Genomic DNA, 26,503 nt, shown 5'->3' on the forward strand with positions numbered 1-26,503 from the left:
GTTGTAGATTCAACAATAACTAATGGATTTTTAAAGAATTCGTGTAATAAATTAAATTAATTATTTGATACAATTGAATGTAATACTTCTAAATAAATAGAATTATGATGCTTTATTCACATTAATTTTATAGAATCTAAACAAAAATGACAACAGATCATGAATGACATTTTGTTTTGTTTACCAACTGTGCGGGCAAGGATTGTGAGTCTAAATGCAAGAGTTTAATGGCAAGTCAAACATTGAGACTGTGTTGTTTTGAACAACAACAAAAAAAAAAAAAAAAAAGAAAACTACTAATTAATTACACTTTAAACTTCACTTAAAGTTACTTATTAAAATGCAGGCTTATCATAAAATCTGTGTATTAATATGAATCGGTTGGTTAAAAAAAAAATTCATCATAAAAATCTTGCATATGTCATTTTATTAATTTTAATGAATTATCTATTAAACATTATTAGTTGACTGATGGTTATATTTTTTCGCTCATACTACTCATAGATCTCACTTCCTTTTAATCAGTTAAGGATACAGAATTTAAAAAAAAAAATTACCTCCAGCCGGTTCACTTTACTTTACATCAAGTAAAGTCAAAGTTAGATAACTCACTTTACAGGACAGACTACTCTGAGACAAAAATTAAATCACAACAATAAAAATGCCCAAAAATCTTGACTGAAAATTGTTTATTCTCCTGTTACATAACAATTGTATAACATTCTGACCTTTGGGCACAGGTCCTTAATTATAAAGGGAAAGAAAACTTTTCAAACAAAAAATGTTTTATTGTATCAGTGAAGCTGAGAATGTAAAATAAACTTCAAGGACAACAAAAAAGAATTTTACTTTAATATTTACTATTTAACATTTCTTAGCTTTTCTAACGTAACAATGATCTGTTTTAAAACAAGGAGAGACATGACATACAAGTGATAAGGAATAAAACAGAACTACAAACAAGGCCATAAAGTTGTGGCAACTAGTTAGATTCTTTAAAACAGAATAAACTCACCAAAAATGCGCAACGACATACCAACTCAACTTATAAAAACAGTACAACTGACCTTGTTGTAATAAAGAGAGTTGAACAAAACACAAACAAAAATTGCTTCAAATTGTGCCAAAACTAAAATCATGTACCGAAGAAGTAACTTATTTGTCTTGACTTCAATTTTATTTTTTAAATCAAACATTATGACGATTTTATACACTTTATAAAAAGCGTAACAAGCACAATGAAAAAAATGCTACTATCTCCTTTATTTTTCTTTTATGCAAAATTTGTTTTGCAATATTTACAAGTAGAAATAAAAATTGTATAAATGCCTATCTGTGCAAGCAAAACAAAATAAAAATCACAGAATTGAATCAATGATAAACGTCAATTCGGCACTTGGTAGTTTCATTAGCCCCAACCAATTTTTTTATAGGTTAGTAGTACAAGAGAGACAATCAGACACATAGAGTTACTTCATCATATTTGCATTGAGACATGTTAAAAAAAAAATATTTTCAGGACACCATCTGCACACTCAACTAGTAGTCAACTTAATCTAATATCACATGATGATTACTGTCAATGGTTTGCTTTGTACAGCACACACTCACACTTACACATGCACACAGACAGCATGATCAAAAGCAGCCATCTCTCCAATTTTCTTCTAATCCATTTGTAGGCTTGGGCGACGCTGCATTGGCCCTGAGGAAAAGTTCAAGTTCAATGTAAATTTTGTTAATAATAAATGCATAATAATTATCTATCTGTTAAACATTTGAATAATAAATATTATCATGTACAAATTATAGGCTCATATTTTATAGCATATTCCTATAACACGTTATCGAAAGAAATGTGTTCAAATGGTCGAGCATTTGATTGCTAACCCAAAAGCCTAGAGTTCAAGTCTATGTAACACATGAGTCCACATAGCACAATGCTGATCACACTATCCCTTTATATACCTAGATCACAGAAACAGGTGAACTCTACTTCACTTGACCCATGGACCATCACACTCAAAAGGAAACATTACTACATCTAAATACAACCTGAATGGTGAAACAATCTTATTTGAAAAGTAATCCACCAGCCTTCTAGGTAAAGATGACTGACAGATAAAGGTGAAACAATCTTATTGAACAATTAATCCACCAACCTTCTAAACGTAGGTAAAGATGACTGACAGATAAAGGTGAAACAATCTTATTGAACAATTAATCCACCAACCTTCTAAACGTAGGTAAAGATGACCTTGAAGCAGACGAAGGTCTCATTATTTGTCTTCTTGGGGTGGGTAGACCAGATGTGCGCTGCGGGGACATCCCCCGTTGTTGCTGTTGCTGGGCCAGCCCGGGCAGCAGTCCAGTTGATATTGCTCTTTTAGGCGTGTTGGCATTGGGTCGGTAGTTGGGCTGCTGCAGCCTTGACGACATTGTTCTGTTGGCTTCAGGTGCCAGGTTCATCTCGTCGCTGTTGACACTGTGGCGCTCCAGGCTAGAGTCGGAGGAGTTGTGGGACTTGTACTGGAGGGCTGGGGTTGACGGGAGACTGCGACGTCCTCTGGAATCTGTCAAATCAACAACCAAATATTAAAATGTTTTTTATTTTGTATCTTGACAAAATAAGTACAAGAACAACAAAAAGCATAACACAGAAAATTATAAATAGTTGAATAGTTATAATTTTTAAATGTATATGTACTGTTTAAACATATACACGAGTCAAATTATTATTACATCATACAACAATTCTTCAAGATTCCTCTAAAACTTTTGTTTTTTGAATAAATTTAATTATCCTATCTCAATAATTTGTCATCACAAGCCCCCCCCCCCCCCCCACTATCTTGTGTGAAGCTCACACAACTTACCATTGACATTATTTAGCTGGAAATGCTGATTATTATGTGGGCTGTCTGGTGGTGTACTATGATCAGAACCCAAACTACCTCTGTGCTGTGAAATGTATGCACCTTCCACTACAAACAAAAAAATACACCAATATTAGAAAATTATTTAAGATAATAAATAAACATTTCTAAACTAAAATGTGTCGCATCTCTAATTTGCAGTCTTAACATGCTCTATCCAGTGAATAACCTTGTTATTTTGCACAAATATTAATATCTACCAATTTCTTTCAATGTGCAGTTTGTACAGCTGTTGATTGATACTAAACTAAACTATACTTACAGTCAAATCGACTAGGGCTCAGCCTTGTACCATTCTCCCCTTCCATCAATGCTTGCTTTGCTCTCATAGCTAAAACAATTTATAATAAATTGCAATTATATATTTTCTCAACCTAGCTATATTCAATCAATGTATTACAAGAGGTAAGTTTACAATATTAAAACATAATCATAATTAATGTGGTAAATAATTTCTAAGCTTTGAGTTACCTTTTCTATTTGCAGGTGTTATGCTTTGCCGAAGACCTAAGAAGGTATAGAAAATATAATATTTAATTCTAACTTAAAAACTGTCAGTGAAGTAGGCCTACTATCTATTCATTTTAAATTTATTTTGTAAATAATAGCCAAATGAATGGGGCACCAACATTAGAAACAACCATGTTGGATGACATTCTAGATAACTACCATTTAAATATAAAACATGAAATTCTGAACTGAAAGGTGCTTCATTTATTTTTTCATCTCACCACAGCTAGTACAGTAACATTACAATCTTAAAAATAAGATTGGAACTGATGAGAGATTTAACAAAGGTTATTTTTCCACGCTAGACACAGGGTGCTTAGCTACTTTTCATTTTAAAAAATATAAGCACATGCAGGTTTTCTAGGAGACATTGCATTCAGTTAAATGTTAGGGTAATTTAAAATGAAATTACTGGGTTTCTTTTTAATGTAACCATTTTACGCAGTAGAATATTTACTTCAAAAGGGAAAAAATAATTTTTTAAATTAGGAAAAGTTACACCCCTGCTAGATCCACCCTTAGAGCAGAGCAACAGATTCTTACAATTTTACTCTAAACTTACAACATCAGTCTACAAACCAACTACATCACAAACAAGAACAAGTGAAAAACTAACTCTCTTCCTGTTGCTTGGCCAGAGTCTCTATTTCACTGATGTCTGTGGTGCTGGGTATCGTAATTGGTTCCTGGGGCTGGTCTCCCTCGCCATGCATTGGAGCGCTCACTCTCTTTGGTCTGGTAAAAGTACCTGTATCAAAAGCCATTTTTCCAGAACCTGCACACAATGAAACCAGTTCAACCCCCATTTTCTCATGGTTGATATTTTTTTAACACATTCTGAAGAACTGTGTAAACAGTTATTTAACCATAGGTTAAATATTTAATTGTTTATTGCATTTTTCTTACAACTACTAAACCAAAAGTCTCAAGCTTGAATCATGGGTTCAAGCCTGCAAATACAGCCTTGAGTCAACACAGCTCTGATGGGTACCTGACACGTTAGGGTAACCAAGTTGGCTGAGCATGGTGCTGACCACACTATGCAGAAGTCAATGAAACAAATTAACTCTACTTCATCTGCCCCAAGTGTTTTGAGCATGGACCATTTTTTCAAAATGAATATAGCAATTTTATCCGTAATAATAAATAAGACTTAACCACTTCAAACCTCTGGTCATAAAATGTAAGTTAAAATATTTTTTTAAATTTAAAATTACCTGGCGGTGCAAGCCCAGATTTTCTGGGCACAGCATTTCTAATAGGTGGTGGTGCATTGTTTCCTTCTTCTGTGGATCGACTAAGTGCAAAGGCTGATCTGCTTGCATAAGGCTGGCTTCCAATGACTGGTGAGCTGGAACTGTGTTTCACTAAACAGATTTTTCAAAGTTTGGTTTATTATAAATACTCATCTTTAACAAAGTAAGAAAAGTTATTAATTGTACATTATTCTTACTTAGATATTTTGACATTTAAAACTATTTTCAGCATATTAATCTGGTAACGATTTGGCACGGTGTGGTCAAATAGTTCAACTGCTCACCTGAAAGTCTCGCTTTCAGATCCTGCAGTCGAGTCCGTATGATGTCTCTGAGTTAACTTAACCCAGCTCTGATGGGTACCAGACTCACATTAGGGAAAGTAAAGGTAGCTGGGCATAATGCTGACCACACTAAACCCTTCACCTGCCAAAGTTACTAAAACAAGTGAACTCTACTTCACCTGCCCCATGGACTTCAAGGCTCAAAACGGTACTTATCTAATCTTACAAAGATGGTGGCTCATAACCTAGCTTTTATGCTATGTTATAATAACTAAATATTCTGGTTTGGTTAAGATTAGTGATACTACTAGAAGATGAAAGCATCTTTGATTGTAGAGCAAAGCATAATGGCTCTACAAGATTGTCAGGGGTAGCCATGTTAAAATAAATCTATAGCTGGGACTTTCTTACTTCGGGCCACTTCATCCAACTTGCTTATAAGGGCTCTTCTAGATGACTGAACCTCTGGACTCGGGTGGTCAAAGTCCTGTCGCACCCAGGATATAATTTGTTCTTTGGACTGCTGAGGAGTTACTGCTTTAGGAGATGAGTACAACCTAGAGAGAGAAAAAAATGTTGAACGGTACTGAGTAAATATTTTCTTTTAAAAATAAGTTTTTGATAAATTTACAAGGAAACAATCAAATGAAAACAAAATTTACAAACCAATTTTACAAATATAAAAGAATAGTCCTATGGGTAGAGCAAATATTTTTTTAAAAAGCAAAAAGTTAAAAATAAATAATAATAAAAATATGGAGATACGAGTAAATGTATAGATATATTATTAGAATGATATGAATTAGTAAAAGTTATCATTCAACAAAAATGCAATAAAAACAGTACATATGAAGAAAGTTAGCAAATGTTAAATTTTTTTTTACACATGACCTGACCTAAATAAAAAATGAATGGGCCTAAATCATGTCAACTGATTGATTTCTTAAACACTTTTTTCCAGTACTAAGCCACATCTAACTGTTGCAATTAAAATCAGATAACAATTTAATGGTGTCATGTATCATGAATGACAGAACTATTAGGCTTATTTGTTTGTGATCAGAATTATAGTTAGTAATTAGGCCTATAGTACATAGTTGGTTAGCCAATATTTATAAATTAAGTAGCAGGCCTAATACTTAACTAATGTATTATTATTAATCATAATCTATTTAACTAGACTAAAACTAAAACTGAAAAATAAAGAGCAACGTTCACCATAGCTGTCTTTTTGAACAACATTTATTTAAATCACTGCCTGGTCTACTGACAGGACAATACTTTGCTATAAAAGCACTGTTCCTCCAGAAATTAGCTTAATAAATACTTTACAATGTGCTACTAGCATGAAGTGGAAAATAACACCCCCAGAAGTTACAAACCAATATACCTAGGCTACTGTTATGAAATGAAGTTGAAACTATCCTATCCTCATACCTATGGCAACACACTTGAATAAAATGAAGAAATTTAGGAATGTTTTACAACATTTTTGTTTACTTTGGCCCAGAGACATAGGCCTACATCAAATCAACCCAACATATCATTATTATTAACCGGATGTTTCACGAACAAAGACATACTAAGTAAATTATGAATTCTAGTATGACTGGCTAAATAAATCGTTGGTCATGATTTCAGTTCTGTCCACCACTCTGTGACCACTGTCTTGATCGATCATTCCTGATAGTGATAGGGCTAAACATAATAGATCTGCTGTTAAACATCAGCATGACCTTCTTTGATGTATAGTTTAGCATAATTATTAATTAGGCCATAACAATTGAACTAGTTAATAAACATCAATGGACTTCTCCAGTCCAACTGGTAAGATTCTCAGTCTTGAATTTAAAAAAAAAAAAAAAAAGGAAAGAAAGGAACTGTCTGACTAAGACTTTTTTTTAGACAGGCAGAATTGACTCAATATTGAGAAATATGCAGAGGCCAATACCTACCAACTATCGTCTTCAACCGGTAGATCTGAAAAATTGACATCTTCGTAGTCATCTAGAGCTAATTTTCCTTTGAATTTAACTTTTGTAATGTCAATGGATTCTTCGTCGTCATTTAAATTGTTGTTTTTGTTTACTCGATCGTACTCTCCGTTCTGTTGGGTGCCTACGCCAGCTTGTTTGCTTCTCAGGACTTCATTTTGTTTTTCTAGTTTTTTTACCAGTTCTTGAAGTTTTTTAACTTCAGATTGTGGGTCGATTAATGAATCAGTGCTGTCCATTTTAAAACATGTAAAGAGTTAAAATTATATTTCCTGAAAACTATCAACACATTTACTATTCACCATTGACGCCATCTTAGAATACAATTCACGCATGCGTAGACGTTTGTAAATAAAAAGAACAGGAAAAGGAAATTTGAAAACGAAACAAGCTACAGACAAAAAAAAGTATAATAAGCAAAGCAAACAAAAATAACAGTTTACTATTTATCTGGTTGTAAAAGTTGATGCAATATTACTAACGTCAAACCTAGAGAATTTAATCATCTGAGCTAACTAGACGCAAGACTGGTGTACGAGCACCAGCCTTATTTTTTTTAAAGTCGTCAGAAGTTTTTTACACAAATATAATCAGTGGTGTAGGCGTAGCGTGGGGGGGGGGGGGGGTGTTAAGAAACTCCACATACCCCTAATACGAAATTCTTTAACACTCTTTTTCAGTTCCACACTCACAAAAACATATTCCTAAATCCAAAAACCTTAACCGTTTACATTTTTAACATAGGATTAGCGTCATCGTTGATTACAGTTGTTGTGGGAATGGACTGATACAATGGCACTCCAAGTCACCATTCTTCTACAAACGCCTTCCAGATCTCTTCACCCACCGCTCTCGACGCCCACTACTTACCATCAACCCTCGCGATCCTAACTTCTACAACTTATTGATATCGACTCATTTTATATTCGTAATATAAAAATGTCGACGACAAAGTAAAACAACCTATGGCCAAAGACTTATATGACTATTTTTTTTTCAATTGGTCACTCATGGAAATAGCCTACCTATTACGTTTTAGCGATCAACGCTTTAACTACTATTGTAGAAAGAAAGTTTTTTTTTCTCGATGCATTTAAAATTTTGTTGTTATTAAGTTGTTTTCTATTTACTTATCTTAATATATTGTATATAGGAACTAATATTTATTTGTCTAAGTATAAATTGCAAAAACACGCGCAGAATTTGTAAAAATATTCTAAAAACATTTTAAAATTAAACAAAAAAAGAGATGACAAACACATAATCATTTTTGTGATTAAAATATTAATATTTTGATAACACTGGGGAAAATCTAAAAGTATTAAAACTACATTCCCAAAGTCCAACTTGTGTGGTAAGTGTGGTGCGAAAGAGCTTTGTATATGGCAAATCCTACTTATTCCATATAGCCCATGGCCTAGGGCTTGACCGAAAAGATACGCAACGTAAAATGCGCAACAGAAAACAGCGCACAAAAAGTGGGGAAAGGCCATTTATGTTTTCGTGAATCGAGCATTGCTAGACATGAGCAAAGAATTACCACAAGTACACTTTAGCATGATAAAACAGTTTTACCCGAAATTTGACAAAATTAAAGTGTATTATAATATAATTAATTTGCATTTGCGCAGTTTTCTGTTTGCGCTTTTTTCTGGGACACGGCCTGCCAAGACATATCCCAGAGAATCCATATAGTCTATGGCAGGAGTTCCCAACCCCGTGCCCGCGGGCGCCATGGCGCCCGCCGAACGATTCGTATGTGCCCGCCTCTCACTATTCGACAGAGACAGATTTTTTTTCATATACATTATTGAAAGGTTGAAGGGGATGGAAATCGAAAGTTTGAGGGAGGGGGGGGGGTGCAAATGGAAAGTTTTGTCCCCGGGTGACGAGAAGGGTCGCTACGCCTCTGGAAGGAGTTTGTCGATTTAAAATGGGTGGTGCCCGCCACCCTACCGATATTTTAGAATGTGCTCTAGAGTAAAAAAAAAAGGTTGGGAACCCCTGGTCTATGGCATATCCCAAGTTTTCTATACAGCTTAAGCCACATCTTAAATTCTATACAACGTATCCCTATATCAAAGCTTTTACACAGCCTAGCTCTCTTATGTAATACGAGCTGACCCGCTGCGTATCATACGCCGCTATTTAGTTGTTTTTTTTTTCTACTTTTCAGTAATTTATAATTTGTGAATTCGACAGTACCAATGCTGCCATTGAAAATATTTGCTTAAAAACACTACCCCCCCCCCCCCCACGTGAAAGCAGCCTCCTCTTAGTTACCTCCTCTAAGTTTAAAATCGTTTCAAACTAAATTATCTGCCCCTAATAGCCGTCACCAAACCCGTCTCTGTGATTGTAAAATGTAAACAGAGTGAACACCGCTCACCAGATCATGTGGGGGGGGGGGTGGGGGTGGTAGTGATAGTGATAGAGAGAAAGAGAGGGGACTGCAAGGAGGCGCTTGCAGCTTGTTTTCGAACTGATCCCAGAAGAGAATTATATATACGAGCCGACCCGCTGCGTATCATACGCCGCTATTTCAGAGGCGTAGCGACCCTTCCCGGCGCCCGGGGACAAACTTTCAATTTGGCGCCCCCCTCGGGAGCAAATTTTCAATTTGCAGTCCTCAAACTTTCGATTTGCACCCTCCCTCAAACTTTCGATTTGCACCCCCCCCCCCCCCCCGCCAAACTATTTATAATGCAAAAATGCAGCTAAAATTACATTTTTATTTGTTTTTACAACCCATTTTGGCGCCCCCTAAGGTCGGCGCCCGGGGACATATGTACCCCCCTGCCCCCCCATCGCTACGCCTCTGCGCTATTTAGTTGTTTTTTTTTTTCTACTTTTCAGTAATTCATAATTTGTGAATTCGACAGTACCAATGCTGCCACTGAAAATATTTGCTTAAAAACACTAAACCCCCCTCCCCCCCCCCCCCACGTGAAAGCAGCCTCCTCTTAGTTACCTCCTCTAAGTTTAAAATCGTTTCAAACTAAATTAACTGCCCCTAATAGCCGTCACCAAACCCGTCTCTATGATTGTAAAATGTAAACAGCGTGAACCACAGCTCACCAGACCATGTGAGGGGGTGGGGGTGGTAGCGATAGAGAGGAAGAGAGGGGACCGTAAGGCGCGCTTGCAGCTTGTTTTCTAACGACTCCCAGAAGAGAATTATATATATACGAGCCGGCCCGCGGCATAACATACGCCGCTATTTAGTTGTTTCTAATTTTCAGTAATTCATAATTTGTGAATTCGACAGTACCAACGCTGACACTGAAAATATTTCTTTAAAACACTATAAGTAGCTCGTTAAGGACCATAACCTCCCTTCCTTCTCCCCCCCCCCCCTACGTTTAAAATCGTTGGCTCTGCTTGTAAACATTTAGAGTGAACACAGCTCACTAAAACCATGTAGGGGTGGGGAGGTAGGGAGCGCGTTTACAGCTTGTTTTCTAGCGGCTCCCAGAAGAGAATTATATATATAGATAGATAGATAGATGTACAGCATAGAGTATTTCCAAAGATATCTGAGCAGTATATGGCATATATTGAAGCTTAATTACAGCTTAGGGCATACACCGACGTTATGTAGAATATGGTGCTTATCTCAAAGCTTATCCCAACACATCTTGTTAAAGCTTACAAGATCTACGTTTGAAAACAAATTCTCAAATACATTTTTCCTTTAGTTGCGTACATTTGAATCTAGATCTATGAGAAATACGTCATCAAACAAAGTGAAATTCATCACCGTGTTTATTTCTAGTGTATTGGCGGTAGAAATTTAATATTGAAAATATTTTAAAAAAAAACAACATATCTAACTCAAACATGACGAGCGTTAAAGTTGCAAGGACACAAGAAAGAAAAATCGAAGAAGAGCAGGTGAGTGGTGATAGATTTCGACACAGAGGCGTAGCTAGATCTAGTTTGGGCCTCCCTTTGAGCTGTATTGCTTAATTTCTATATAATGGAACGTAATTTTAGAACAGACTGCTACAAGACTGTACACACTGATTTAGCTTGGGGTTGCATCAGGAAATATTAGTGGGATAATTTTAAAAAGCGAACTCTTTTAATAATGAGTTGTGTCAGAGGCATCATAAGATGGGATTGAAAATAAAAACATATAGATCTATGTACGCTTCTAGAATTAGAATCTAGTTCTAAAACTTTAAGCGAAGGAGGCCTATAGTCTAATTAGTAGTATGATATCTAGGTTTTTTTTAAAGGGGGGAGGGGAATAGATCGAATTAGTACAAGAGTAATACAAAACATAGAAGCAAAGTTTTATAATCACTTAAATTTTAACAACTATGCATACAATTATTATACTATTCGAACTGCCCTTTAGTTAAGCGTAAGCCGGGTAGAAGACAATATCTACAGTTCTTTGCATTGTACGGAAATCTGCAACAGCTGGCCCAAATAAGGAAAAACCACATCAGCTTGTGACAGAGGCGTAGCGACCCCTCCCGGCGCCCGGGGACAAACTTTCGATTTGCGCCCCCCCCCCTCGAACTTTTCATTTGCACCACCCCCCCCCTCGAACTTTTCATTTGCACCCCCCCCTCAAACTTTCAATTTGGCGCCCCCCTAAGGTCGGCGCCCGGGGACATATGTCCCCCCCCCCCGCCCCCCCTCGCTACGCCTCTGGCTTGTGAACCCATTTTCCTACCCAGTCCACAGAGAGTGCGTGGACCCAGCTGCCGTTTCAAATCCTAATTGACATCGTTAAGAACCTGAGCAACAGGGACAAGTTTAACGCGGCCATGACGTGTAAGGCGTGGGTTCCAATCTTAGACGTACCTGCCTTGTTTACCACGGGACATTTCCTGTTACAGTCGGATGACGACAAGAGGGCGCTGTTGTTTGCAAGGACACGAGGAAAATGGCTACGTCACGTCTACGCTGATTGTTCACGTTGGTCTTGTTATTATTTCTATTCATATTTTTTTAAAAGTCACCTGCCTTGTATAAGCTAACAGATTTTTTTGTATAAGCTAATAGATTTTGTGTATAAGCTAATAGTTTTTGTGTATAAGCTAATAGATTTTGACTTTTTGTTTTCTTCATTACCAGAGTTTCTTTCAGGCATCTCTTCGGGACCCCCCCCCCCCCCCTCCCCTAAAAAGCGCGTCCATCCTACTCCTCCCCCGAACAAAAAAGATAATAAATAATGTGTGTAAATATATGTTTTAACCAGAGCCCCGCTCCTTCCTAAAATTTAAGTCAATCATCCCCCCCCCCCCCCGGAAAGTTTCGTGTGCCTTCCCCCACCCGGAGAAAAAAAATGTCCAAACCACTGTTCATTACAGAGAAACTCGATGACACACCACAAAGTGGCCCCCGTACACCCCCGGGGACAGAGGTTGTGTACGAGTTTGTGGCCAGTCTGCTTCAGGGTAGATGCAACAAACTTAGAACGATCTCCCTGAAAAATATCGCGTACCTCAAGGAGTACTCTGGCGGGGTTGACTACTACACCAGGCCCGTGTCCGACCTGGTCAACATAATACGCTCCATGCTGGAGGAGCAACAGGAGTTACGGGCACTGGATCTGACCAATGCCTGGCTAGGCTATGACGAAGGTCAGTGATTCTTGTTTAACAGCTGACCAAGGTCAGTGTACTTTATTGGGTGGTATGGGGGGGGGTAAATTAAACTGTATTATACTGTCAATCATACTTGTCAGGTAAGCGGGGGTTTAACCATCTCCCATACCTTACGCTCTGGCCTCCGCCATCTAAAATCAACAGGGCTAAAGGAAAAGAGGCTGACAAAGGAAGACCCAGAGGCGCAATCTGAAAAAAATATACCAAGAAGATTGGATACCTGGAGGCAGCTTGATGGGTCTACGACTAATGCCCGAAAGACACTTGCCAGAATGCCGTTTACCCGAAGGCCGTTTTTCGGAATAGACACTTGCCCGAGTGCGACAAACGCCCGAATGCGACAAACGCCCGAATGGACACTTGCTCGAATGCGACAAACAGTTGGAGAGACTAACCCAGGAAAGAGACGCCCGGAAATATCTTTTCAGCGACCTATGTCCCCCCAAAGGCGCGACAGGCTAACTTAACATCCACTACCTTAACTGTATCATCTTCCAATTGTTTACTTTGTCAGCCTTTTTTTTTGTTTTGCTGCCACTGTTCCTTGTTTTGGAAGTTTTTGCTAAACCAGAAGATACTATGAAGTGGCCGAACCAAAACGAGCTTTCGTTTTTAGCGAACGTAAGCAGACCATCATGATGACCATTGGATCATACCACATACTAAATCATTGTCAATGCTGCATTTTTAAATTTTTATTTTATTTTTACGATCCCTAAACATAAAGGCGTGTGGTCATATGCTAAGGCAAAGTACTATTGAAATACAACTAATGTAAATTTACAATTTATAATAACACTCACATAATTTCTCTGCCCTATTTTTAAAAGGTTATTTAGCGCCCTAAGGCAAAACGTATTAAAACGCTCCCCCCCCCCCCCTTATGTATGTATATATATATATATATATATATATATACATATATATATATATATATATATATATATATATATATATATATATATATATATATATATATATATATACATACATACATACATATATATATATATATATATATATATATATATATATATATATATATATATATATATATATATATATATATATATATATATATATATATGGTGACTGGACACATGATCTTAGACAAAATATCTCACGGACAAATGATCTCAGGACAGAAGATACCAGGACAAAATATATCAGGACAAATGATATTACGGTCAAATGATCTCAGACAAAATATCTCACAGCTAAATTTTAATGGTGTATTGTATGATTTTAGTTGATCTGAACATTTTTTAATTGACAGTCAAATGGTTTTGTTTACTATATTTAATATTGTTTATAGGCCTCAATAATAATTGTGAGAAATGTTTGCCGCATAAATTTGTCATTTTGCACTAAACATTTTAACATTAAGATTACTAATATAGTATGCGAAGATTAAAGAAATTTTTCGATAGACAACTTAGGTGGGCTTGCCAAACATTTGACAATCTTACATTGTCAGGTGGACGAAACTAGATCAAAGTAATGAAATAGCAATAAAGACACACCTTCGTATCAAGGTGGCCGCCCACTTTGATGGCAGAGACATGCCTTTAGGGGAAGACAACCGTCCTCCATGGACAATACAAATAGCATCTATTCTAAAGTCAATAGTTATGCGTCGGTCACACATCACCGATCAGATGACAAAAGCTTATGTAAACGGCAACGGTGATTGCGAAGCTAAGTTTGTCGAAGTGTTCATGCAAACAAAGCAGTATTGGTGGTGATTACTCTGCTATGGCCTCTTTCGGTACCATACAGAAAGGGTATAAGACATTAGTTTCTGGTGAATTTCTGTTCATAAAAGCCAGAAGTGGTGCAGCAGGCAAAGAGGTTCGGAAATGTGAAGTTAGAACATGTCGAGCGGGAGTTCCCACAATACATGATCACATAGTATTGGAGAGATGTTATCATAACGATGTACCTGCCAGCAAAGAAACGTAAGCGTTATGTTTGTGTTGATGATGTAATATAAACAATAGTTTAACGTTTAACCTGAAGACCCATTCACATTTTTGAAAAATATTTCGCGTGATATGAACATTAATGTTGTATAGCTATCGTTACTTTATTTGTTTTATACATTATCATTTATTATACCTTTCAGGTTAAAAGAGTAAGTTTGTTTTAATTTTTACTAATTCAAATCAAATGCTACTACAAAGATTAAGTTTAATGTATCTTTTCATTGTTTGTTAAGTTTTAACAAATTCATTTTATTCACAATTATTATGGGTAAAAAAATAAAAAAAATAAAAACATATTGAGAGTCAATAAAAAAAAGGTCAAATCAACTAAAATCATCGCACATACTATTAAAATTTTGCTGTGAGACATTTTGTCCATTGTATCATTTGTCCTGATATATTTTGTCCTAGTATTTTTTGTCAGTGAGATCATTTGACTTTGAGATCATTTGTCCTGAGATCATTTGTCATATATATATATATATATATATATATATATATATATATATATATATATATATATATATATATATATATATATATATATATATATATATTAGAAGACTGTCTCTCTAAATTCTAAATTAAATCATTTCATAGCAAAATATATCCATCGTGAGACAACACATCACACAAGATACGCTCGAAGCCATTTCTGGCTTGGAATAATCAAGTTTTTAAATTTCTTATTTACGCTCAACTAAAATTATGAATAGGTTCCTTCTTATTTGACAAGTCGGCCGAAGACTATGAATAAAAAAAACTTGATATGTGTGATGGTTTCCCGCGTTCTTTTCTTTTATTTTAATCATTAATACTATTAATTTGGAATTAATTCCTTTTTATAGCTTAGGCATTCTTCGGGATGCTTAAGTTTAATAATTCTTAAGAGAAGAATTTATAGTTTTAATTCGCATAGAAAATAAACTATTTTAATTAGTTTTATCGGCACCCCGATTCGACTATCTAAAGGAGAAAATAAGTCATGGAAGTGGTTTAAAGATTTGCCTATTTTTTTCACTACAACTTATACAGTTTTTTTCTCTACGCAACAGTGTGTTTTAGTTACTGTAGAACAATCACTCCTGCAATCGATTAGTTTTTATTTTTACATAACCACTAGTCTATCAAAGTGCAAAAAAAAAAAATATTTTATATACTTTATTGTCGGATTTGTCCCCCCCCCCTCCCTAAACGGCCTGCGTTATGCGCCGACACAAAAAGGCCGCAAACGTGATAGGTACTAATATAAAGAGCTTATTACTGGATTATATACAGTCGAAATAAAGAATGTGGACTGCTACTTGGCATTAAAACAAAAGACTTATGTAATTGTTTTCTACATCAATTGTGTGACACCAAAATAATAATAACTTTCTCAAATATTCTTAAATAACACTACAACATTTTGATATATCTGAATTTATGATTTTTTCAAGATTAATATAAGTCCCCTTTACTCCGTATATGATGAAGTACTAAGGGGTAAAACGCAGTGTTTCTTCCAGACTTTTTCTCCGGGGGGGGGGGGGGGCACTTACAATTTTCGGGGGGCGGTAGACTTTCTTCGGGGGGACGGACACTGTTAAAAGTATATATTTTCTATATAAATTATATAAATTTCATTTCGTTCGGGGGGGGGGGGGGGTGGTAAAAGCCCCCCCCCGAAGAGATGCCTGGAGGAAACTCTGGTAAAACGGTGAAAACTGTCAAAATTTCATGTGCTTTTTGTGTACGATTACAATACTTTCTCTATACTCAGTATACGAGAAAGTAAAAAGGCAAAGTGACTGTTAAAAACAGAGTTTCTTCCAGGCATCTCTTAGCCCCCCCCCCCCCCTGAAGAAAATCTACCACCCCCGAACGAAATGAATTTATATAGAAAATTTATACTTTTAACAGTATCCCGTCCGCCCCAACCCCCTGAAATTTTAGTCCGCACCCCACCCCCTAAAAATTTCAAGTGCCCCCCCCCTCACAGAGAGAAAAGTCGAGAAGAAACACTTGTTAAAAAGCACCCCGACCTTTTCAAATAAGGGAGGTGGGGGCGCATTTTCAACAACGCGAATACTTATATATAGGTCTAATTTGAAGATGGGGCGCAAAATTGATAGTTCGTCCTGGGCACCTAAATAGATCACTAAGCCTTTGTATATAGTTAACGTAATCTAATCAAAGTTATAAATTATTAGGTACTTTTAAATAATTGCGATTTCACATTTTTGCGCCCCCCCCCCCCCCCATACGGACAGCGCCTTAGGCGACCGCCTTGTTCGCCTTATAGGTAGCGCCGGCCCGGAAGATTCCTGATGTAGCATCACGAAACCTATATTCAAAAGGAAAACTTTTTTTGCACAGTCCTGACGTAAGTAAGCGCCAAACAGCTCTAATAAATGAAACCTTTTTGCAGGCTGCCGTCTCTTGGAAGAGGCCAGCTCAACCTGTGCGAAAACTCTGCGCAGACTTGCCGTGGATAGGTTTTTGGCAGTAACGTACAGCGACTCGGATTTAAGTGATTTTCATTCAGCTCTATTTTCGTTTAAAAAATTGACTGGTACGTTTTTATTCATCTAGTTTTTTTTATATGTATGTATTAATTTTTCATGATCCTTTCCCAAAATTATTTATGTCGTTTTTTTTTCACATGTGAATTTTGAAATCATTGTGTAAAGTTGTATGATGAGAATATAACACCGAATCTGATTGTATTTACGATTGTTTTTATCAAACAAGGGAAAACAGAGTTGTCTGTCGGGAAAAAATCATGAATTTGGGAAAATCGTAGCCGAGGGGCAGAAACCGAGGACAATCGCGAAGTGTTGAGTTCTGTTCTTTAGCCCATCAAGTTTTGATGTGCATCTGGTTAATATAATGGACAATGTGTTTTTAAAAAAAAAAACTCGTATTCGATGGCATTGTTTTTTTTTATTTACATGGCTATTGAGCAAAAGTCACCGCAATATACAATGTTTTATATTTTAGTGAACTAATCATTTATCTCAAAATCCCAAACTACAGAAATAGGAAAGTTTACATTTCTAAAAAAGTGAAAGTAGTAATTTTTTTTTAAAATTCTTGGCAGGTTTTCAAACTATGTTTCAAGTTTGTTATATCTGAGAGCGGTTGACGTGTTTCGAGTAGTTACAAAATGTATAAATTGTATATACCGGAGGTCGTCTAGATCCATATTCGTTCACGTTGTTCTCATAAGATGGAGCATTTCTTGGAGAATAAGAGAGAAATATTTGCTGATGCCTGAATTGATCCCCGCACTTTTGTTTGGAAGTAACCATTTAAATCCAGTTGTTAGGAGTAGCACTCTCCGTTACATTGAGTTTTATATAAACTAGTAGCCCATACCCGTTGCTGTCTGGATGTAGAGTTTCTTCCAGGCACCTCTTAGGGTGGGGGGTGGGGGGGGGGGGGAGGGCGAAAAAACTCTACCGCCCCCCCCCCCCCCCACGCCGAACGAAATAGAATTTACATAGAAAATATATAAATTTACGAGTGTCCACCCCCCTTCCCTGGAAATTTTAGTCCGCCCCCTACCACCCAAAAATTTCAAGTGCACCCCCCCCTCCCATCCACCCCCTACTCCGAAGAAAAAAGTGTGCATGAAACACCGGATGTAAATACAGTTTACAAATTTCATTCAAGTGTTCATATGTGAATGTGGTTGCTTAATAGTGATGTAGAGCTAATTGGTCGTAATGATTGCACTTCTGACCAGATGCTTGGTAAGCGAGGCGATTCGGTGCAGCGTGGTCGAGTCGGTAAACCGAAAAGTCTCGAGTTCGAACCCTCGGGCTCGTTAGCTGGGGACAGCCACTCTTCTAGGAGAGACAACTCCAAAATCAAACAACTGCTGCCTTGTGTTCTTGGTTGGACAAAGGCTATGGAAGCAAATCCAAAAAGAAAAGCAGGCTGAAATCGGAGTCAATGGCCTCGATGGCGCATAAGCAGTTGACACGTATCCTTAATTGTGATGGAGGCGTGGTCGAGTCGGCAAAAAGCTCATGGTTGATAAATTCGAAAAAAAAAGTCTTGAGTTCAAACCCTCTGGCAGATAAGGCTCGATCCCTTCCAACACTAAAAATTAAGAACGAAAAAAAAAAGAAGAAGGTGCAGCGTGGAGTGGTGGGTTCGGATCCTGTCCAGGTAAAAATGCCGTGTAACTGAGTCTACCCTTGCTGTTGAAATTACACACTTCATCAAAAGTGTTCCACAACAGGTAAGACGCCTGCTTTCAAACCTTCTACAGCGCACCACGCTGGAACCTCACGTCATAATCTGTGTCTTTCAGAGCTGGAACTTGACTATGAATGTGTGAGCTGCGAGTTTTTGTATGATCTCAGGGAGGCGTCAATCGGCGGCCTGCGACTTCGAGTTTTAAAGGTTCGGGCCACATACACAGCTAATGTCGTGCGCCCGAACTCGAGTGCGGCCTGGAAGAAGATAGCAGCCGCCATTCCAGATCTCAAAGTGATTTTTTTTATCAAACCTAAAAGTCGCTCCGAGGTAACAGAATATTAAAGAATACTTTAACGTTAAAAAATAACTCGACTTTATAATGTCTGGAGTGGCAGAATATTAAAGAATACTTTAACGTTAAAAAATAACTCGACTTTATAATGTCTGGAGTAGCAGAATATTAAAGAGATTATTTAAATTCAACTACCCGAGACTAGAGAAGCCCTAATAATTAACGTCAATTAAAAGCTACTTCAGCCATATATTCCTTCTAACTATAACCGATATTGTAGCATCTGTTACTATAATGAACCGACCAAGTCATTGTCCTATCACGTAAAACTGTTTCATTCAGGAGTCCTACGAGGATACCGTACCCATGATTGTTTTGACGCGATCGATGCCCCTGCACAGGTTACATTGGAATTCGGGACGTTTTATCGCTGTCAAGAACATAATCAAATGCTTCGAGTACATCTCCTGTAACTTTAAGGTTAGTCATGTCAGCGGTTTCGGGGCATTGAAATAATAATTGAAATTACACATAAATTACTGATGCATTTTTAGGTGCTAGTGCTGTTGATTCATCATCATCATCACCATCAACATCATCATCATCATCATCATCATCACCAACAACCATCTACATCATCACCATCATCATCATCATCATCACCAACATCATCATCATCATCACCAACAACCATCTACATCATCATCATCATCATCACCACCACCAACAACCATCTACATCATCATTAACATCATCATCATCATCATCACCAACAACCATCTACATCATCATCATTATCGTCATCATCATCATCAACATCATCATCAGCAACAACAACCATCTACATCATCATCATTGTCGTCATCATTATCATCAGCATCATCATTGTCGTCATCATTATCATCATCATCATCATTGTCGTCATCATTATCATCATCATGTTGACCATATGTGGAGCACAGGGACGCAACCCCACCTCTCCTTTGTCCTCCGCTCTGGGCGATTCATCCAAGCTGGGCCTACGTCATTCCGACCGCTTCACGGAGAGCTTATCTTTTCCATTTTTGTTTTGGCCTATCTATTTTCCTCTTTCCTTTGGGGATTCCAATCTAGTGACCGTTTGGTATTAAAAACTTTAATTTATTTGATATACACATGAAATTATTATTTCTTTTAACTACATATTTAAACGGTGTTTGTTTATCTTCTACGTCTTCTTCATCATCGTTACAACTAGTTCCCTCTTCTAACCCTTCTTCTGTATTTGAATAAGCTAAAAAGTACTGAATGAAATACGGTTTAACGAGATTTATATCATATTTTCCTGAATTAAACCCTATAACCGGCATTTGTCGCAAATACTGTTCTAATCTACCGCTAAGAAACCTTTCAAACCCTTTGTCGTTCGACTTATTATCGCTACCCCTAGATTTAGGTGGAAATAGCTTCCTGATTTGCTTAAAAATAGGATCGAACTGTTTTCTAAATATTCCATAAGCTCCCTCGGCGATTGTGTGCAGTCTGTCAATAACTCTAGTCACTAGCTCTTGGGGGTCACCAGTCAAAATAAAACAGATGGGTTCGACGAACCCATCTACGTTTGAGGCCACAGAGCAAGACAAAGAACCTTGCTTGGCTACGCTTTTTGTAACTCTACCTAACGTGGGTAAATTGGTATGGTCGAAATAACATTCAAAATCATAAGTTGCTCAGAAGGGATAAACAAAGTTACTATCTACATCTACCCCGTATGACGCTAAAAACTCCCAGATTGTTTTCTGTGTGTTATTAAGCCCCCCCCCCCCTTATACCTATCTACAGATTTGCCCCCATTACAATCTTTCACGTGTCTGTTCAATTGTTTAACGGTGGGCCATAATTTGTTACACATATAACACGCGAAAGAGTGACCCGCCCCACCTATATTATTAATGTACATAAACTGATTTTGAAAAAAATAAAAGATACACGGTCTCCCTAAACCTATCACTACTTCTAAGTTTCGGAGAAAGGACCAGATTTTCGTTAAATTCAAAAATGTCTATGTTTAAACTAAAACAGGACTCTAAGAGGGGGATTTCGACCAAACTAACCCCACTAAAATTAGCCAAGGTCCCGAGACCTTGGTGCGCTTGCCACTGTTTCGCGAGATTTAATGTTGGAATTCTAAGATCTTTTACGGGTGCTATGTAATGTCTGGTTAAACATCTAAAAAAGGAGAAATTAAATTGTCTGTGTAGGATTTTGAATTTGAATCCTTTTGTAACATGTTAATGGCGTGATTATGTTTAATAAAGTCAGGAATGTCTGTAAGAAGGATGTAGGTAAAGCTTTGTCTGTGGTCGTGTGTAAGTCTACCGCATCTCCCCTTAGGTCATCTACAGGAAAAATATCAGTGTGTGAATTAAGGTTACTGTCGTTGTTAGTCTTTACGCGTTTGTTGTTTTCTATGTCGTCATATGACCTTTGTCGCTTTTAGGGGCTAGTGTTGGAAGCGGTACGATCGGTTTGGGTCGCTGATGGGGGGTTGGATAGTTTGTCTATCGGTCGCTAATGTGGATTGGTCGGTTTGTCTGTCGGTTGCTGATGGAGTGTCGCTTGGTGATGTTTGGTTGCTGTGCGCTTTCTTTTAGTGTCTCGTTAAATTGGAAAGTAGTGTAAATACTTTCCCGCAAGTTGAACACGAATGTCTTTGTCGTCCGTGTGCAGAGTCGTGATGTCTTGTCAAATCGTTGCTGCGGGTGAATACCCGGTCGCATATGTCACACTTGTTACGGGTCATGGCTTGGTGGGTGGTTGTTTGGGTGGGTTGCATCTTATTCTAGTGGTTGAATCGGTTGGATGAGTGGGTAGGGCGCTGGCTGTAGAATAAAAAATAAAAATTAAAGTAATTACATAAAATAAAATAAAAACATTTGTCAACTTTAAAAAATTTAGTGGGGATACTTAAAACAAAACTAAATTAAAAATTAAACTTACCTACGATTTGGTTTGAACGTCTAAGTCCGAGCCGTATTGATGTAGTTGGATGTAGGTGGATCGACTGGGTAGGTAGCTCAATGGTTCAGTGGATGGATCGGCTGTGTCGATGGAGCTGTTGTACACTAAAAAGGAATACATGTGACTACTTATTTAATAAGATTTATTTAAAGGGTATTTTACTTAGTGGGGTTAGCTCCCTTAAAACAAGCGTAATATTAACCTTACCTCGGTGTGCACTATAAAAGTAAAGTAAATACATGTGACTACTTATTTTAATAAGATTTATTTAAAGGTTATTTTAATGGGGGTTAGGGCCTTTAAAACAAAAGTAATATTTACCTTACCTTTAATGTTAATTGCTAAGGTTCCGTAAACACATATACAAAGAAGGCGGTCCGTGGAGGGTTAGATTGATGTGTTGCTTGAGTCCTAAGCTGGCGTGGGTTTAGTCTCGCGGGTCAACGGCGGTCTCAGGCTGGATAAATAGCGGTGATGCTTGGTTTGGAGTCTGAAGTCGAATTGGTTTAGAACAAAATTTTCGCGTTCATTTATACGGTTGGTCAGCCAAAGTGCGGCGCCATCTGTCGCATGTTGGCAAATGCTTCGCGGAGAAGCACTTAGTGGATTCCCATTAATCACCATACCCCCTATGGTGTTCGCTTTTCAAATGCATTCAGTAAACCACCATTAATCAACCTGAGCTGTCAAACCGAGCGAGAAAACCCATTTATCACGGCCCGGTCCCTGTCAAAAGGAAAAACTTCGCTGGCTGATCGATGCGTGCCAGGTGTCGTTAACGAGTAACAGCTGTCGTTAATGGATGTTGGAAGTCGGGGCACAAAGAACTTTCTATTTTTGTACACATTAGCGCACCCCTCTCCTCCACCCCGCCATTACTCCCCCTCTCCTCCACCACCACCACCACCCCTCTCCACCACCACCACCCGGTGGTGAAGTATTTTACTATATGTCATTTTACCTCCGAACCACCACCCTCGGCCAGGTGGTGGAGTATTTTACTATATAACCTTTGCGCATCCGGCTCAACCACCACCATACTACCCAAAAGGGACCTGATATACTACTGGCGTATCATACGCCGCTTTTTAGTTGTTTTATTTTCTACTTTTCAGTAATTCATAATTTGTGAATTCGACAGTACCAATGTTGCCACTGAAAATATTTGCTTTAAAACACTAAACCCGCCTCCCCCTCCCCCCCCCCCCCCCCGTGAAAGCAGCCTCCTCTTAGTTACCTCCTCTAAGTTTAAAATCGTTTCAAACTAAATTATTTGTCCTTAATAGCCGTCACTAAACCCGGCTCTACGATTGTAACATGTAAACATTTACCGTGAACCACAGCTCACCTGATCATGTGAGGGGCTGGGGGTGGGGGGGGGGGGGGGGGGGGTGGGGTGGTAGCGATAGAGAGGAAGAGAGAGGACTGCAAGGCGCGCTTGCAGCTTGTTTTCTAACGTCTCCCAGAAGAGAATTATATATAGAGATATATATATAGATTTGTAGATCCGTATCAACAAAAAGCGATTTTCGATAACCGGAAGTGGAACTTTTTCTACTTTAAGTTTTTCAAAAGCCTATAAATTGAGTCTTAATTTAGATAGATGATGAAATTTCACATGTAAGTAAAAGATCTAATTCTCTGCCTTGTATCAAATTTTGAGTGTTTTCCGTTGACTGGAAGTAGCAATTTACTTTATTTCCGATTTCTCAGAAAACGTAATTTAAAAAGTACTAATAATATACCGCACTATTATGCACATTTTGTTTTGCATTTACTTGGTGTGCAATTCTTTTTTTCTACGAGATTCTATTCTATTTTAAAAAGTTTAAGTAATTAAAAATTGATTAAAAATCATGTCTATTTCCCGAGTTGCCATCCCCTGATGTTTTATACACAAATATTCGAGAAAGTTTATGGGATATCACTCCCGGTTAATTTATTATTTTTTTTTCTTGCGCACATCACAGTTAACAATACAGAATATTTTTGATTTTCATCTTGAAATATTTGGATCAGATTTTCTTTTAAATGTGTGTTTATTTACTTTGGATGCGCTTTTTCTGTTTCTGATTTAAAAAATGTCACTGTGATAAATAGTAACGGGTTTTCAAGTTCATTAAAAAATTGTGTAAAAATAAATAATCAATTTTATTCGGTTTACACCACTACTACATACAGCAACAAAGGCCTACCCTAGCTAGTGCGTGTAACAAGTTAATTTGACTAAAGCTAAGCACTGACCTTAAGACTTGACACTTATGTACGCTAGGTAATTTGACATCAGTATACCTTTCTTAAGCAGTGTTTCTTCCAGACTTTTTTCTCCGGGGGGGGGGGGGGTAGGTGGATACTGTTAAAAGTTTATATTTTCTATATAAATTCCATTTCTTTCGGGGTGGGGGGTAGACCTTCTTTGCCCCCCCCCCCGAAGAGATGCCTGAAGAAACTCTGTTCTTAAGCACCCACCCTATGCCATGACATAGACATTTAATCTTAAACTAATTAATAATTACGGGTGTTGTATTTTTTAAAGACCACTCTACATCACCTCAAATTGATATCAGAAGTTCGCCTAGACAAAGAAGCCATTGGAGAACTTTTCCAGAGGTGAGTTGGTTGCCCTGGTTGTGTTTCATGAGTGCTTAGGATGCGTGTCAGTGTCTTCGTGTAAGTTGTTATAAATGCTCTAATGATGAGAATAATTTCATGTTTTTAACTTACACCAGGGGTCGACAACCTTTTCCGACGGAAGAGCCAAAATATGCAATTTACAAAATTGACCAGTTCTTAAAGAGCCACAAACGTTTTTGTTCAATATTTAGGATTAGATATATATGCATATATATATATATATATATATATATATATATATATATATATATATATATATATATATATATATATATAATATAATATAATATATAGCTTTAAATATGAAATCATATTAATTCATATTTTTTTATAAATACACATGTTTCGCACAATACATATTATAGTATTTTAATAGCTCTGCTAAAAAAATAAAATTATAAAATTAGTAATCCAATAATATAGCTATAATAATTGAATATTTACATTAATTACATCAATGGGAGCACTGAGCTTTCATGCCGTTTGAAAGTTTGTTTATATCTGGCTCATAACTTCTTGTTTTAAGTTTCAAGCACGACTCTAGATTTTTATTAGGTAGTTGGTTTCTTACTTAACTTTTTGTTGTATTCATGTAAGAGAACACTTGCTAGCACGAATATCTTGACCTAATGATCATCAGCACTCCAGATGTCAACTTCTCCACATTACTGTACCATCCTACAAATCTATCCCATGCGTCACGTATGAGTGCCTCAACTCGCGATATTTCTTTTACAGCTGTCCAGTTGTGCAGCGTAACATGCATGTTTTACTGGACCTTCTTCTATTTTTACTTACTCTTGAGTTCTGTGAATATCCCTCTCCACAAATGAGTCGTTTTTAATTCATGCTAATCGTTGCATTGGTTTCATGAATTTTTTTTTCAGTTTTTTCGAAATCAAGTAATCTACCGCTCTCCGTGTTTTCAACAAAAAAAGTAATTTATTTTCGAAACATCATCTTCTCAAGCAAGGCATGGGCTGAGTTTTCCTTTCCTTGCAGTTTTACATTTAGCTAATTTAGTTTCTTTGTCATATCCACCATATAGTTGAATGTTTCAATGCGGGATAAACAATTTAATAAGAAGTACATTGAAAATAGGATGTACCTAAATATTCCAATAGAATAGCGAGTGTTTATTGTTTAAATTTATTATTATTTAATTCATTACCAAGTGTTGCAGAACAATAATTTGATGAGTTTTGAAAATAACATAAAAAAAATTATTAATATTTGTGCATGGAGCCGAAGAGCCGCAACTTGACATCAGAAGAGCCGCATGCGGCTCGCGAGCCGCAGGTTGCCGACCTCTGACTTACACCTACAATCCCAGAGCCATGCATCGAATTGTTGAAATATTGGGCTAGGGATATATATATATATATATATATATATATATATATATATATATATATATATATATATATATATATATATTATCTTTCACAGATTACAGACGAGTGAGAGGCTCAAGAAGTTTGCTCTAGACTTGCCCTGTGATTTAAAGACCGACCAACAGGAATACAAAAATGCTATCTCGGAGGCCGTAAACAATTACAGAGCAACATATGCGGTCACCTTAAACGGTCAGAAGTTATCTGAAGCGAGGTAAACCGTCATTCAATTGCAGTCACAGTTTTGAGGTTGTAGGAGGCATGGATGCATTCATAGAGACATCAATGTGTAAACAATAAACACGGATAATAAAAACACCTTAAACAAAATAAATCAAATCGCTAAAATACATTTGGGAAATTCTGTTTTTTTATTTTAAATTGTTTATTTACTTTTTTTTAT

General features: G+C 37.1%; 2 protein-coding genes across 3 annotated transcripts in view; one reads left to right on the plus strand and one right to left on the minus strand.

Moving 5' to 3' along the window:
• Positions 1-413: 413 nt before the first annotated feature.
• On the minus strand, positions 414-7,311 carry LOC131928789 (SLAIN motif-containing protein 2). Of its 2 annotated transcripts, none has more exons than XM_059284920.1 (9): positions 6,942-7,311; positions 5,398-5,543; positions 4,664-4,813; positions 4,063-4,194; positions 3,408-3,443; positions 3,199-3,267; positions 2,877-2,984; positions 2,234-2,573; positions 414-1,705 (listed from the first exon to the last, which is right to left on the minus strand). In XM_059284920.1, the coding sequence occupies exons 1-9, from the start codon at positions 7,217-7,219 to the stop codon at positions 1,639-1,641; spliced, it is 1,326 nt and encodes a 441-aa protein (XP_059140903.1). In that variant the 5' UTR covers positions 7,220-7,311; the 3' UTR covers positions 414-1,638. The 2 variants fall into 2 exon arrangements, with proteins under 2 accessions (XP_059140903.1, XP_059140901.1); XM_059284918.1 differs by having other exon boundaries at positions 4,063-4,221.
• A 3,509-nt stretch (positions 7,312-10,820) lies between these two features.
• LOC131928784 (uncharacterized) overlaps positions 10,821-26,503 on the plus strand; it is a 36,322-nt gene continuing 20,639 nt past the window's right edge. The window contains exons 1-7 of the mRNA XM_059284912.1: positions 10,821-10,874; positions 11,672-11,912; positions 12,308-12,580; positions 17,000-17,143; positions 18,893-19,107; positions 19,415-19,552; positions 24,609-24,682. Of these exons, the coding sequence (XP_059140895.1) occupies positions 10,821-10,874; positions 11,672-11,912; positions 12,308-12,580; positions 17,000-17,143; positions 18,893-19,107; positions 19,415-19,552; positions 24,609-24,682 (1,139 nt within the window). The remainder of the gene's footprint in view (positions 10,875-11,671; positions 11,913-12,307; positions 12,581-16,999; positions 17,144-18,892; positions 19,108-19,414; positions 19,553-24,608; positions 24,683-26,503) is intronic.

The sequence above is a fragment of the Physella acuta genome, unplaced genomic scaffold, assembly GCF_028476545.2.
Source record: "Physella acuta isolate Inbredline_101_S28 unplaced genomic scaffold, ASM2847654v3 ptg001549l, whole genome shotgun sequence".
Taxonomy (NCBI): Eukaryota; Metazoa; Mollusca; class Gastropoda; family Physidae; genus Physella; species Physella acuta.

Coding starts and splice junctions, on each gene's coding strand:
- LOC131928789 (XM_059284918.1), bottom strand. CDS start 7,219: ATGGACAGCACTGATTCATTAATCGACCCACAATCTGAAGTTAAAAAA. Junction 4,222..4,663: donor ATCTGGGCTTGCACCGCCAG/GTAATTTTAAAT, acceptor CATTGTGTGCAG/GTTCTGGAAAAATGGCTTTT. Junction 2,985..3,198: donor GAGCCCTAGTCGATTTGACT/GTAAGTATAGTT, acceptor TTTTGTTTGTAG/TGGAAGGTGCATACATTTCA.